Genomic DNA, 15,085 nt, shown 5'->3' with positions numbered 1-15,085 from the left:
TTTCTTCTTCCTTCTCCTTTTCCCTCTCCTTTTGAGGCCGGGAGGAGAAGCAAGTTGCTGGGCGAGGAGCGGGCGCTGCAGCCAGCCCGTGTGCCCCCAGCTTAGCTCAGGGGCTCTCCCGAGGCCCCAGCTGCTGGGCYTTGTATTCCCGGTTGTTCTGGCGGGTCTTTATTTTTTTCTTCCTGCCCTTTAGCTAGTAGGCACGTCTGCCTGAAAGCATCAGGCATCGCAAATGTAGGACTGAGGACACAGTCTTTTCCTGGATTTCCACGGGGGGAAGTTCGAAGCTAGTGTGGCCACGGATGTCATTCCGTGTTGCTCCTTAAACTCTCAAGCTCAAACACTTCTAGTGTCATTCGGGTGCCACTGAAAATGTGACTTCCAGACTGCCTGCAGGATCGAAGTGTTTGAGCAGTGAATTGACTGGAGAACCGGTGAAACTTGGAGCAACTAAATTTKTTTCCATTTTAGTTAGTTATGCATAATCACTACCAATACCTTTCCTTGTAGTTGTCGCTTGTGTTTCTTGGAGGCTGTTGGTGAGACTGACTTGACTACAGCGTGTGTCACCTGTAAGGCCTGTGTTAATGCTCTGTGGTCATCAGTTTCACAACCAGGTGATGCAAGTAGGCAGGCTTTGGGGTAGGAGATTGCTAATGAAACTTTAAGAAGTGAAGAAAGGCTCTCTCGATCAGCTAGCTCTGYATTTGGTCTCCAGTGGTGACAGTAGGAAGAGATGTGGCCCAAGGGACACAGGAGCAGGACTGTGCCCCCCGGCTCCCTCAGCATCCCACAGCCTCTGAGTTAGGGGTGGTACCGAGCACATCCTCACCCATTCCTCCTACCATCTGCTTTGAGACCTGTTGGGTTTKACTTTCCCTGAGAATGAGTAGGTAAAACTGGCAAAGAAAGAGGATACAAATTCAATTTTCTTTGTAGCTACAATTCCGCAGCTTGCTTTTCTCCAGAATATGCCACACAACGACTTAATGTCAGTATGCATCTCAATAATTTGTTTTGAAGGATAGATTATGTTTTATTTTTATGCTCATTGTGCATAAAACTGTAATGAAGTTGTAGCCCTTTAGTACCTATTCGGTTGTGTATAATAAAAGGTTAATACTGTTTTGCAGAACTCAAGAAAATGTGCACTGTGGCATGAAAACAAAATTTCCATGGTTTTGAGAAGCAAAGTAGAACATTACTCAAATGTGTATGCGAAAATAGCATGTTACATGTCAATCCCACAATGATCTTTTAAAAACAAACATGCCTGTGATATGGCAGCATTTGCAGTACCTTTGGGGGAAACTCTGGGGAAAGCTAATTAAAAGTGTCTGAAGTGCTCTACACAATTCAAATGATTAAAGCTGAATTTTGAATCCTTATTCYAGTACAAACTTAACAAGTTGCTCTTTTTCCCATTTCTGTGTAAAATGTGGGTAAACTTAACTTTGTACTTTCCAGCCTTATGAAAAGGATGCACAGCAGCTTTGCTTTAGTTTCTTAATAAGATGATGGATAATATCAGTGTGTGCACAGATCCACAACTTTGTCCTGTAGTTCTAAATCTAACACAGGCTGAATGTAAGTTTTGAAGCAGTGTGGACTAAATAAATGCAGAGAAGAAGTTCCAAGTCACACTTGTGTGATCATGGTCAACATCACACCTTTCGTTCATGAGGCAGAAAAGCTGAAACTGCAAAACTGGTAGCAGGTCTCCCATTCGTGTTGCACTCCCTTTTTTTGGAGTGGATGAGGGGATGCTGGTGTCTTCTCTTTGCATTAGTTGTGTCCTTGCTTTGTATAATTCTAGAGTTACAGACTTCTGAAAAGGTTCCTGTTTCCTACAGTTAGCCTTGGCTGAGTTATATGAGGATGAAGCTAAAAGGCACTCGTCGTGTCCTGACAAACCAACAACCACAAAGATCAATAACTCGAGAGCACCTCGGAGGTAAGGCATGCCTTGTACTTCAGGAAAATGTTAAGTAAATGTTGTGTAAACTCAGAAAGCTCTGTAAATTGCCATCATACTTACCTTTGTATACAGGACGGTCAAATATATTTGATGGTTCATAAATCTGGACTGTGAATCCTTGTAAAATAAGTTGGTGTATTCCAATATACTAGACATCCACTTTACAAAAGACAAATATGCATTAGAAAAATGATGTAGGTTCACTGCATCGTGGGTGGTAAGAGGAATAAGCAGGACTTGTTAATGTGTCTGTGTGTTAGGAGAGAAAGGACGGACAACATATTGTCCATAAAGCCACATTTTGCTAGCATGCAGTATTTATGGTTGCATAGCCTTTGAAGACTCAATACAGCTTTAAAATTAGGAAATTTTGCTGGCTTGTAAAGAATTATTTAACAAAGAAGAGAAGTTTTTTTCATTTGCTACTGCCAGCGAGGTTTCCTTTCAGTGACTGCTGCCAACATGGATCTTTGTTTCAGGGATTTCTGTCATCAGTACCCATGCCTCCAGTACATCTGAGATGCAAATCTCTAGAAATAGGGATTTTAGCATGAAATTTAGCACTTGGCAGAAAAATTTTGGTTTTGTTCTTTGTTTTCCCCATGATAAAACCATCTTGAGATGACTGATGGCTGAATAGCATTTAAAACCAAATTAAGCACGGAACTCTGTTTGCCAGTACATGTCATGAAGTTACATTTTTCTATTTCAGTTCAAGGAAAAGCTGCAATACAGTATCTGGAATGTTTTGCTGTGATAGCTGTTAGCCAACATTCACTTTCTATTGGCAGTCATGGTGGAGTTGATCTGAGAAAGAAAATCACTGCTGTTTGTGATACTCAGAATACAATTTTATTTTTTTAACAGAATTTAGTTTGCTCTCCAATGAGTAGCACATTAATTGCAGGGAAGCATGCTGCTGCTCTTGAGGTCCTCTGCTCATCTTATCTTCCAAAATGACAGCTTTGATAGGATGTCTCTGGGCTCTGCTGGATTAAATGCCGTGTTACATAAACTGTGATGTTATGTGAGTTCCAGCACCTCTAACAAAGGTACAACTGTTAGCACAAAAAAACCCAAGTCTCTCAAATTGTGCGAAGGGAAGGAAACAGAAGGGAGAAATCAATGCACATACCCACAACCTAAGTCCCTAACAATACCATTTCTTTTTCTGAGAGAGTAATAAGTAGTAAATAAGGAGTTGGATAAGAAATTATATTGTTTCATCAATATTAATACTTTAACAAGATATAGTAGCCATAAAAGTTGCCTAAATCTAAACTAGAGAAATATGATTATGTAGTAGATTGTGTATATATTCTTACCCCATAATAGTTAACTGCTTTGCCTGTGTCTTGTGTTGAGGGGTTTTATTTTAAAGTAATACAGGATAAAGGTGTACATCTGTGCAGCTCTTCCTGGCATGGTATAGATTTGCAGACTAACTAGTTTACTCCCTGGTAGGTCATTCCAGTAGGTAGGTCCCTGTCCCAAGATAGACTCTGTTGTTGCATTTAGTCATCTTTGAGCATCTTTATAATGTTAGCATTCAATATGTGTTTTTTGAATAATGTAAAATGTAAATGAGAACTACTAATTCTTAGCTTCTAGAATCGATATGGACTGGGATTCTTGAGGCACCAAAGAAAGGCCTACTGAGGCTGACTAATACTTGTAATTTCACAAAATCAGCTAAAATGCTTTGGAAGGAGTTTGTAGTACAACTGATACCGGTAAGCTAGATTCTGCATCAGTTGCTCCAATTGCATATTACTTTATGCCACTGCTGGTGGCAGGTAATTAAAAGTAGTAATCTGCATTCCCCAGCATATTGTGGGTGGCTCTGCCATATACCCACGTCTCCCCTCTTACTCTGTGGTAAGTATAAATGGATATGTACTTTGACCAAAGCAACATTCCTTTCATTACGTGAACAGATACTGGAAYGTCCTTTGGATGAATGCTCTGGAGGACTTGTCTCTTCTAAAAATAAATAAATAAATCTTTAATCATGAAAAACATATATTCTTTGTTTTTTCAAAAAAAACAAATTTCAGCAGTTCTTATTACCTCTAATACACKGTGAAATACATCTACTGTTTATATTTAAAATTTTTATTTTATTCCCTTGGCAGTCTTAAAATTGATTCTTTTAGAAGCTTGAGAAAACCAGAAAGAAGCATGAGTGATGACAAAGAAAACCAAAGGTACTGTAAAAACAGAAGTTATTTAACAATTGTGAAAGTACTTTTTTTTCTGGCATTCATACATTCGTTCTCATTTTTCAAATTGGAGTCAAAAGGATGTTTTGCCTCATCCCAAACTTCCTGAGTGGTTCTSTGTATCCATTACTCAAATATCTGAGTGTTTTCTTGTTCTTGAATTCTCATGGGAATTCGTATTCTCTTGTTTCATCTCATTACCATGATATTTCTTCACAGTTCTGGTATCTAAAGCTAGTGTCCATAAATGGCAGTCAGGACAGACGTAGGTGCAAAAGGGAGTTAGTATTTAGGGGTTGCAAGTTATGGGACGTTTTAATACTAGCATGGTTATATGTGCTTCATACCCACTGCTGTTACTGAATAATTTTAGGATGTGGTGGAATTAACAGCATTTTGAAGGCATTGGCCCTGAGAACGGCTTCATGTAAATTAATTGACTTGCATTGTTCCAAGTTGTTCAGTCACAAACTTAAAGCAGAAACCACTTACGTTRCTATTATAGCTGCATGAAGTTGAAGAGGAATCAGACTGTCAGGTTTGCCAGGCTTTATAAATATAAATCCTTTTTTGGGTTTTTTTGTTTGTTTCTTTGTTTTAAGGTCATTGGTATTTAAGTGTTCGTAGGCCCATTTAGAGTATCTTCATAATTCAGATATAATTTTGAAGAAAATTATGTGTAGTTTAACTCTTAGAAATGGGGCTATGCTGTGCAAGAAGGTAACAATTCAGCTCTCAGTGCAGTTTCTGCAGATTTAAAAATGCCTCAAAAGTTTAAATAAATGGTGAATTTTGGATATTGGCAGGAAAGAACTGGATCCTTAAAAAGATCAAATTTTGGCACTRCTCAGGTTTTTCCACAACAGTTTCRTGCTCGTTCTGCCAAGACAGTGTTAATTGTGGATCTGTATTCAGCCCAGGCACAGTCCCATGCACAGGACCCCCCCGAGGAGATCAGTGTTCCCAGGAGCTGGCGGGACCCACGTAGGAGGAGGTGTGTAAAGCCCTGGCTGCCTCAGGGCTGTGTTTGCTTGGCTCTTGCTCCGAACCTCTGGGGTCTGCTCCAGAAGGCGCTTTGGTTGCTTTGTTGGTGTAATGCCTCTGGATCTGTGCTGCTTGGATTACTGGGAAGGTCAGAACTAAGCAGAGCACTTCTGTTATGAGATTGAAGAGGTTCTGTGTCAGAATTTGGCTCTTTGTTCATTTTGTTCATTAAGTTTTGTTTTTTTTTTTAAGGGAGAGAGAAAAGTGATATCCATTATATAAAGCATTGCCACTCATGAGCATTACCATTCTTAAGATTTTATTCAGGTGACTCAGAATATAGAGGATTACAGATTTCTGGGGCTTCTAATAATCCAAGTAAAATTGTTGCTGAACTCTTCAAGGAAGCAAAAGAACATGGGGCTGTCCCATTAGATGAAGCCTCAAGAGCATCTGGTGATTACAATAAAGCTAAGGTATGAGTAAAAAGATATTTTTCCCTCTGTATTTTCATCAGGCTCTGAAACTCATATAACCATGTGAGAGCAAGTTTGTCTTTTTCTGGCTTGAGACTAGCAGAAGTTTTTGTCAACACGGCTGTATATTTTCTGTGGTCAAATTCCTTGCCGTACAGCGAAGGTTGGGGGGAATTTTGGAGGAGTCATTGAAAATCATTGAAATGTTTGCTTTGTTCTTAATTAAGCTGGATATTAAAAAATCAGATGCAGTTATGTCTTTACCAACTTTTTTTTTTACATGCTGAATTAATAATGTTTGAGAAAATGTACAGGTTACAAACTAAATCATGTCATATAAAACCTGCTTAGCCTGATTATAGTTACTAGCTCTATTTTTTTTTTTTGCAATAAGAAAGTGTACAATTTAAAACAATCTATTTGCTTTTCTTGCCAAGGAAGAAAGCTGTTAATGCTCTTATTTTGCACCTTAGTAAATATGTTAAACTCTGTAGATATTTATTCAGCTGCCGAATGTTTTCAGTGAGCCTTTTGTGTGTGTGTTTCAGTCATTTTCTGGTGGTGGATACAGATTGGGTGACTCCTCACGGAAACGCTCTGAATACATCTATGGAGAAAATCAAGATGTAAGTAAAATAACTGAATAGCAGGAAATGGTCCCTTCAGCAGCTGTCTTGCAACGTGAATGGTGCTTGTAGCTTGAAATACCAGCGGTAATGTCACTACCTCGGTAAGAGGAACTGCTGTAAAGCGGGGGTTACAATTAAAAGCTTCATTTGATATCAGGATTAGATGTGGTAACTGTTAAGACCTGTAGATATTCAGAGCATTGATTTGGATCAATTATTTCTCTACAATTAGTAACATATAACTGCCCAATTTTTTTTTTTTTTTGCTGTGTATTAGCACCTGGCTTATATTTTCTAATATATGAAAATACCTATCATCTGGATATCTTTGCTATACTAGGTATAGATCACATAAGTTTGGGAGATTTTATTTTAATGATTTAGAAAAGCAATTCTTCTGAATATTAAATAATATCACAATTCAATTTTACATCAATTRCCATTTTATTATTAAGATTGTATAGGTAATTAAACTGCAGTTGCCTGTAGCAAAAGGCAGATGGGGTGCAGGGATGCTCATCCAGATTTCCACACTCCCCTCTTCCCATYGTACATTAAACAAGTTAGGCCTTGAAGACAAGACTTTCTTCCTCAAGGTTATCTCAGCCACCATAGATGTTGTGGAATTTCATTTCAGGTTTATTTGAACACAGTAATATCTCTGAAACCAAAATGTTCCATATGCTACCTAGTGAGCATCTAAACAGTGGGTTTAAGCATAGTGGCAGTTTTGTGAATGTGACTTTTGCTTCTTTGAAACAAGTGCTCAGAAACAAAATTCATTAAAAATATCTACAGTAAGTTATTTTAGCACCTCTGAAGTGTTTTGTGATAGAAGTCAGCTTTTTATTATGCACAATTCAAGTTCAAAACCAACTTCAGTACAGAAGCTAGCATAAGGTGTACATTTTCGGAGAGTGGAGCATAACATAAAATCCTGCTCCTGACTAATGCTAATGTCATGCTYACTGTATCTTATTTTTGCATCAGCTGTATACAGTTTATGCCAAGGTCTTACATATTATACTACATATATATAATATATGTATTATATCTTAGTAAAAATAAAGTATTTTAATATATCTTTGTGTGATAGGTTCAAATTCTACTGAAACTGTGGAGGAATGGCTTCAGTCTGGATGATGGAGAGCTGAGATCCTACTCAGACCCAACAAATGCTCAATTTCTTGAATCTGTTAAAAGAGGGTAAGTTAAAACGATGGGTACTTTTCATGTCTTTACATACTACTCCTTTTTTCCCTTCTGTCCTGATTGCAACCCAAAATGCGTTCTCTGTTTGCCATGAGATTCATGGGATTTTTTAAATTTGAAACATCCTGGTCCGTTCTAGTTGTTTAGCTCTGGATGTTAAAGGATGACACTTAGTTTTACATCTTTGGTCAACACACTCTGGGATTCAGCTGTTGGTTCAGTGATTTTATTTGCATTTTAGTTTCATCTGTTAYCTTGGGATTAAATCAATTCCTAAGGGATTCCTAAGGAAAGGATGACTTTCAATGTAAACTTAATAGTATAATTTTTTTTWAAGTTTTGTATTGCAGTTCAGAATGTAATTGGGAAACCTCTTATTTCTGTACTTCAGAGAAATTCCTGTGGAACTTCAGCGACTAGTTCATGGTGCCCAGGTTAATTTGGATATGGAAGATCATCAAGAACAAGAATACGTAAAGCCTAGACTGCGATTCAAAGCTTTCAGTGGAGAAGGACAAAAACTTGGAAGGTAAAAATGCCAAGTTTTCTTTCCTGTTGCATTTATATGCTGTTTCAGAAGCTGGGTTTGATCAGTTAGACTCCTGGAGAAGCTAATCAGACAAAACTGGGTGACAAAAACAGTGTTACATTTTTTCTGTATTGCATATATTTACATCCAATTTGACAGAATCACCAGTCAGTTTATATAGAAGATTAACAAAAGTTGCGTTCATTAATTTGTTCTGTGTCTTAGGTTAATGTTTTGTGTCCTAGGCCCGCTCACAGACTAGATGCCTTGTCCTCTGTTCACCTTCCTATGTATGTGGGAGCAGGGGAATCTGAAAAGTGATTAGTCCTGCAGAGATTTCTGTCTAATAGAGGAATGAGACTCAAATATTTTTTCCCAATTTAGCAAGAAACAAGCAAAAGTTAATTACAGTGGGATATTGTCCAGTAAGCATATACCCCGTTCTGGATTATGTGTGACAAATGCTGTGCAGGATGCCTGGAATTATCACAAGGGGTTTTGCAACGATGTGCTCATGCTTGACTTAATGGCTAGGGAGATATTTTTGTATGCAAGCAACTAATCTTTTCTCTGACATTAAGCAATAAGAACATGGTGTTCTGAAGTGTAGTCTCATAAACAGTCATTTATTACAAGTTCCATAAGGCAAGTCCCTTATTTTTAAAAACAATTCAAATAAGTGCTTTTTTGGGGTCCAATATGTGTATGCATAGTAAAGTGTGTTAAGAATTCTTAATTCTAACTAGTGTTTAGTTAAAACAACAAATGTCACCACAAAAATCTATAGTCAGAGCTAATTTTTAGACGTGAATAGCCAGAGAAATTGTATATGCTCCTCAAGATGAGTAGCCTGGATTGCGGGAGGGAAGCAACTCAGCTGTTAACCTCTGGCTGAAGCTCCTGCACTTGTCCCAGTTGTAATGCCACTTCTCTCTACAGTATATAATTATATATGTAGTATATATGTAGTGTWAATGATCTGAAGTTTAATGATTTAGAAGAGCTTCTGTCTGGTTCTGTGTCATTTCTTATCCTGGTACAGGAGTAGGCTGATGCTTTGAAAGCTGTAGCAGATGTGCTGCAGAGCTGATCTCATGCACAGTGGCCCAGCAGTCATTGCTGTGGCTGGATGTATCGGGCTGCTTTGTTCAAAAGGTGACCCTAATGTGTGGGGGTCTCCCATAAAAACATGATCCCAACACTGTCAGTTATCAGCTCTTTCTAAGAATGAAACTGTAGACCTTATAGCACCTTCAGCTGACTTTAATATTAGTTGTTAATGTATCCACTTCTAGTTTTCTGTTCATGTTACGTATTTCTCTAACAAAAGGCATTACTGTTATGCTCTTGCAAGTAATTTAATCCCATCTACCTCATAATTTTAAAAATAAGTAATCTGGGAACGYTCAATCTAAAAAGGCAGTAGGCCCAGGTAGGGATGATGTGGAAAGGAAGTGCATATGGTAACTTCTTCAGCTGGACACTTAATCCAGCTATTAAAAATAGGTGAGGAAGAGAGGAGGTTCTTTAAGCAGAAATGCACACCAGCTGTGTGGTTTGTTTGTTGTAGTGGCTTGTGACTGGAATGYGAGAAGAAGCCAGAAGGTTATTCCCTGTCAAATCCGGGCATGTTTAAAAAAATAAACAAAAAAATCTATTCTCACAAACAAACAAAAAATCTATTCTCACTACAGTGGTGGTGTCARCTTTTCATTTATATCATTTGTGCTCTAGACGGTTGAGGTGTCAAGACTTACAAAACTGTTCATGAAAGCAGTTACTGAAGCAGGTTAGTTTARTGCAGTTAGCTGTAGCTTAGTGCACTAAAGCTGTAGTGTAATAGTACAATATCATTATCTTTTAAATTTGATCCATAAAGTAAAACATATAAAGCTTAGTATCAGACTGTCATTTCATGCTCTATAAGTATAAACAAAGATGTTTTGTGCCTGATTACCTGTCATTAAAATCATGCAAATGTAACAATCTACACAATTGTATGAAAACATACTTACATATAAAAATTGGAAATGATAAACAGGAAACTGCGAAAAGATTCATTCAGTCTATTTTAAAAGGTATGTGTAGATAGCTTAGAGTATATTCATGACTCATTAGTATTAGCTGTGCATGCTGGCATTTCACTGGAGAGGAAGCTAATAGCTCTGTTTGTGACTCTTCTTTGTGTGTTTGTTCTTGTTCCCTCCCTTCCCAAATCTCCAGCCTTACCCCTGAAATAGTCAGCACACCTTCTTCACCAGAAGAGGAGGAGAAATCCATTCTTAACGCACCTATTCTGATAGATGATTCCAAGCCAGCAACGAAAGTTCAAGTTAGATTAGCAGATGGAAGCCGCTTAATACAAAGATTTAACCACACACACAGGTAAATTGGTGCCATATCAGTGCAGGTAGCCATAGCATATTTTGATTAGTTTGTGTTTTGTCTTTAATTAAATATCAGCGGTGCATAAAAAGGGGAAAATCTGCCTCCACTGAAGTGCTACACCTCTATATCATTTCACAAAAGACACTGATGTAAAATTCCACTTCCAAAGTCAATGTTATTGGAAGTGCAAGGTATTTAATAAGTGCAAAGGCACACTTTCCTGCCTACTTAAATTTCCTGTGATCTGTAAAGAGGCAGGAGCAGCCATAGTGAGTGTCTTTTTAAGTGTGAGGTCCTGTTAGTGTTCTCGGTCAGCCCAGATCTGGCCAACTTCGCTGGATTGTCATCCCCAGCTATGCTTAACCCTAGGTCCTCCATGGGAGGGTTCTGTGGCTGATGTGAATGATGCTGTGAAGACACCTGATTGCAGGGCATCATGGAGTGTAGCTTGAACTTGCAATGTAGTCCATACTGCTGGCAGAGAAGTGCTTTGGCCTGTACTCAAGAGCTCCATCTCTCTCAAATCCATTGATTTGAGAGCCTGTTACAAACATGACATGGATTGTGAGTGTATAGATTGCAGCCCATACTGAAGAGTATGTAGGCATAATGTACTCGTTAGCAATGCTGTCTTCTGGTGTACAGACCAGAGATCATACTGGGAACCAACCTTTGTTTGGTTTGCTTGGATGGTCTACTCCCAGGAATGGGTGTGAACTGGTTGGGATTTTAGAGCTGTTAGTTGTTGCTGGTTGGAATTTGTCAYCAGTTTTATGGACGTCGCTGGGACGCTACCACAAACGGTATTGGCCAACTGGTTTTATTTGCCTAAGAGGCTGCGCTCCTGCACGTTCTGCAAAGTCCTGCTTGGCACTTGCTGTTCTGCGTGACGGAGGGCACTTGGGGCAGGGGTTGCACAACAGCTCCACCCACGCAGTGCAGCGGGCAGCCTTGAGGCCAGCAGCAGGCCTGAATCTTCACTGTCACATTAGAAGGTGGCTCAGACCCTCGGCTGAGGCTGGCATTGAAGGTGGCTTAACACGGACCCAGCCCCACCTTAGTAGCTACACAACTCTGAATTGAGCTGGGTTTTTTTGGCTCGGAATAAGGCCGAGCCAAAGTGCAGCTGTCTTGACTTGAAAGCACACACATACCAAAATGAGGCACCTTTAGCTGTGATTACTGTAGTAAAGAAGACCCTGCAAAAAGTGTTCTTATGGGTCTGATAGTACAGTCTTTCCTGTCCCACACCTAAAGCAGCAGTGATTTAGATAAAACAATATAGCTGCTGGGAAGCATCTGTAGCCATGGTGGGTTCTTGCCTCCAGGAAAGAGTAGAGGTGGCAAACTTCTCAGCAACATCTGCAGGCAAGGATGGGTTAAGTAAAGCTTATGTAATCATTATTATCTTTTTCTTGGAAGTGAATGCTTTTTATTAATCTTGCATATAGATGTTCAAAAAATAGATATCTATTTTATATGTGTAGATATATATACATATAGATGTTCAAAAGCCTTGAAGACTGAATAGAAAGTCAGGCAGTGCTTGCTTGGTTAGAATAAATMTGCCTACTTACTGCTTATAATTAATCATGTAATTACTGCTTGCTCTCTCTGGTGAGAAACCAGGTTTCAATTTTTTGAAAAATCTATCAAATCCTGTAGCTTTCATTCCCCTCTTGTATGTGATTTTTATGTTAAACTGCTAGTGTGATTGTCTTATGAACAATGGCATTGATTTATTTCACTACTAAGTGAAACTAGGGGAAACCTCATATTGTTGAAGTACATTGATGCTCCCCTCAACTCTTATCACTGTCAGCATATACTGACAGCGTCAAATCCATTAATACTTAAGTCTCTGCGATAGGCACTAATGAGGGATTTTTTTTGACAACTAATATTTAAATTATTTGAATTTATTTTTCCTCAGAAACTGATACTAAACGTATATGAACGGCTTAACAAATACATTTTTGTGGTGCAACTTTTATTTCTGTTATTTGAGAAAGCAAACCACATTCTGTTGTATTTTTTCAGTTTTTGTGTGCAGGAAACAGAAGTCYAAACTACTGCAGTCTAGATCAAAATGGAAAAGTGAAATCAAGAGTATATTTAGATGATTTAGTTTGTTACAAGATTCCATGTTCCTTAGGCTTGACGCTCAGACATTTATGCCGAAGTTAAATCATATGTGGTTTTCACATCCATATCTTTTCCACAGGGTTAAGGATATTCGAGATTTCATTATCCAGTCCCGTCCAGCATTTGCCACAACGGATTTTGTTCTTGTGACTACTTTTCCAAATAAAGAGCTAACAGATGAAACCTTGACCCTACAAGAAGCAGATATACTTAACACTGTGATTCTTCAGCAATTAAAGTAATCTTACAGCTATTGGTACAATAGGGAGTGTGCTGTATTGTCCTACAAGGGTGTTTACAAAAACTGAAAAATGGGAAAGATTAATGTCCCTGTTCCCCCTTCACCACTGCCATAGGTCAGATTTTTGATTTTAAGGTCTTCCAGCTATAGCATCTGTAACTTTATTTCAGTTTCTGAAGTTGTTCATTTTTTATCCATGTTAAAATTAAGCTCCCCTATACCAGCAAATTTCAAACTGCATCTTGTACTACATGTGAATGGGAGATTGCTTTCTTACTCTTCAGTTATTTTGGGCAGGGAAGAGGTGAGCATTTTTCTAAAGGGAACAGTATTTCTCACTCAAGTGGTAAGATTTGCACTATAGAAATGATTTATGCTGCATTGACAAACAGCCATTTGAAAACTTAGCCTGTAGGTTATGTTTACCTTCTAAATTGTATTAATATTAAAGTATTCTGTTTTGTAGACTGAGAGATAATTAATGCACTACTATATAACTTTTGTATATTGTTTATAGTGTTTCATTGGTGCAGTATGATTATTTATATTTGAGATTTGATGTAAATTTCCTTATATCGTTGCTGGTATGAATGAATCTGTATTAAGAAATGCAAAGTTCAGCTGTTGCAGACTATATAATAGGTAGTTCTCATTTGTATTTTAGTTGTTCTTGTGATGAAAATAAGGATTTCTTTTTTTTTTCTGAGAGGAAAGGGAGAGACCATTGACATGTGGAGGAATGTCGTGATTCAGATTTCCTGAGAGTTGGCCTGTGGTCACTTTGAACTTGAAGGTGCAATCAAGCCTTGTGCTACACAATTCTTCACATGACTGGTTATTTCAGTAACCTAAAACAAAAAACATTTGTGTATGCAAACACARAACTTATGTATTCAGTCACTCATGTGCACAAATGTAGCTATCTTGATTGGTCATGTACTTTTGATCTGAATGTCAGGTCTTTGTATTTGGAATTTTGGCCAAAGGCATTTTATAATACTCAGTGGGGTTTTGGTTGGGCAGCTTTCATTATACTCATTTGAAAACCGTATGATTAAACTCCATGTTTAATCTTTGAAATTATATTTTTTTCAAATAACTTGGCTCTACACTGCACTATGCAGGTAGGAATCTTAAGTCATGGAAAACTGGCTACTGTACTTTAATARTGTACAGATTTGTAATATTTGTAGCTTTATATAGGGGAATGGACCACACTCTGAAGGAGAGTAAATGGACTGTATTCCTTGTTTTGGTGTATATATGTTAACAATATTGTCTTCACTGAGTATTTCTTTCTGAAAATACCAGCATTTATTTATCTATGCTTAGCTTATCATTGGTCATATTACTTGATTGACATTGTTTTTACCTCAAAGTACATATTTATGAGTAAATTTTAAATGTGCAATTGTATTTGAAGTCATATGTTTTTGTAATCTGAATATCTGCATGATTTAAGTCATAATTCTTTCCATGTGCTAAAGCAATTAAACTTTGAAGCTGAAAATACCATAGGCAATGTTGCATTCCTCCCTGTTGATGTTGTGATGAAGCAGGGATTGTGTTGCGTGCCAGATTCTTAAGCCTGAAAGGAAAGGACTGGGTGTTCAAAATGTGTATATTTTATATAGGAAGATCTTGCAGGTACTCAGAGATGCTATTACTAGCTCACCTGCTTTGCTGCTTGCGGTAAGGTAAAGCTCTAGTGGTCTCTAAATTGCATTTGTTCTGCATGAGGTGTAGACTGGGATGCTGCTGTCCTTGCTCGTGCGCTCCAGGCCTCACGAGTCTCTGGGTAAATGTACAGGGTTCCTCAGGCAGGTGAGGGGGCTGCAGTGACAAACCCCGAACCTGTGAAACCCCCAGAGCAGTCAAGGTGTGTGATTCCTGTCCGATGGTTACAGTTAGAGCGGGTTCCTGAAGAGATGGAAACGAGAGCTGGTCCCACTCGATTAATCACTGGTTCACAATGTGCAGTGGTRAGTAGCAGTAGGCAGCAGCTATGGTGAAAATTTGGTAAACTGTAGCTGTCGGATCAACTGCATCCATAGACAGCCAAAAGTGACATTACAGATCTGGAGCCACCGCCTACAGAAGACTTGACAGTAACCTGGAAAGCAGGGACCCTGCACAGGAGTTGGACATCAGAATAGGAAAGCAGTGCAGCAGGGTTATTTACATCCCTTAGACATTTAGAGAATTTGACTTTGTGTTTGGGAGGTGATCTTAACTGCTGCATCTCTCCTTGGTGAATTAGCTGTGAAATTAGCTGTTGTTA

The 15,085-nt window shown here is 38.4% G+C and overlaps 1 protein-coding gene across 1 annotated transcript in view; it reads left to right on the top strand.

Moving 5' to 3' along the window:
- UBXN2B (UBX domain protein 2B) overlaps positions 1-14,137 on the top strand; it is a 17,898-nt gene extending 3,761 nt beyond the window's left edge. The window contains exons 3-10 of the mRNA XM_026050094.1: positions 1,854-1,954; positions 4,114-4,185; positions 5,501-5,660; positions 6,209-6,286; positions 7,386-7,495; positions 7,893-8,030; positions 10,254-10,415; positions 12,643-14,137. Coding sequence (XP_025905879.1) covers positions 1,854-1,954; positions 4,114-4,185; positions 5,501-5,660; positions 6,209-6,286; positions 7,386-7,495; positions 7,893-8,030; positions 10,254-10,415; positions 12,643-12,805 — 984 coding nt within the window. The 3' untranslated portion in view covers positions 12,806-14,137. The remainder of the gene's footprint in view (positions 1-1,853; positions 1,955-4,113; positions 4,186-5,500; positions 5,661-6,208; positions 6,287-7,385; positions 7,496-7,892; positions 8,031-10,253; positions 10,416-12,642) is intronic.
- Positions 14,138-15,085: the final 948 nt, after the last annotated feature.

Source organism: Nothoprocta perdicaria, unplaced genomic scaffold, assembly GCF_003342845.1.
Source record: "Nothoprocta perdicaria isolate Ctin4 unplaced genomic scaffold, notPer1 scaffold_65, whole genome shotgun sequence".
NCBI classification, from domain to species: Eukaryota; Metazoa; Chordata; class Aves; order Tinamiformes; family Tinamidae; genus Nothoprocta; species Nothoprocta perdicaria.
This window is presented reverse-complemented; position numbering and strand designations above follow the sequence as displayed.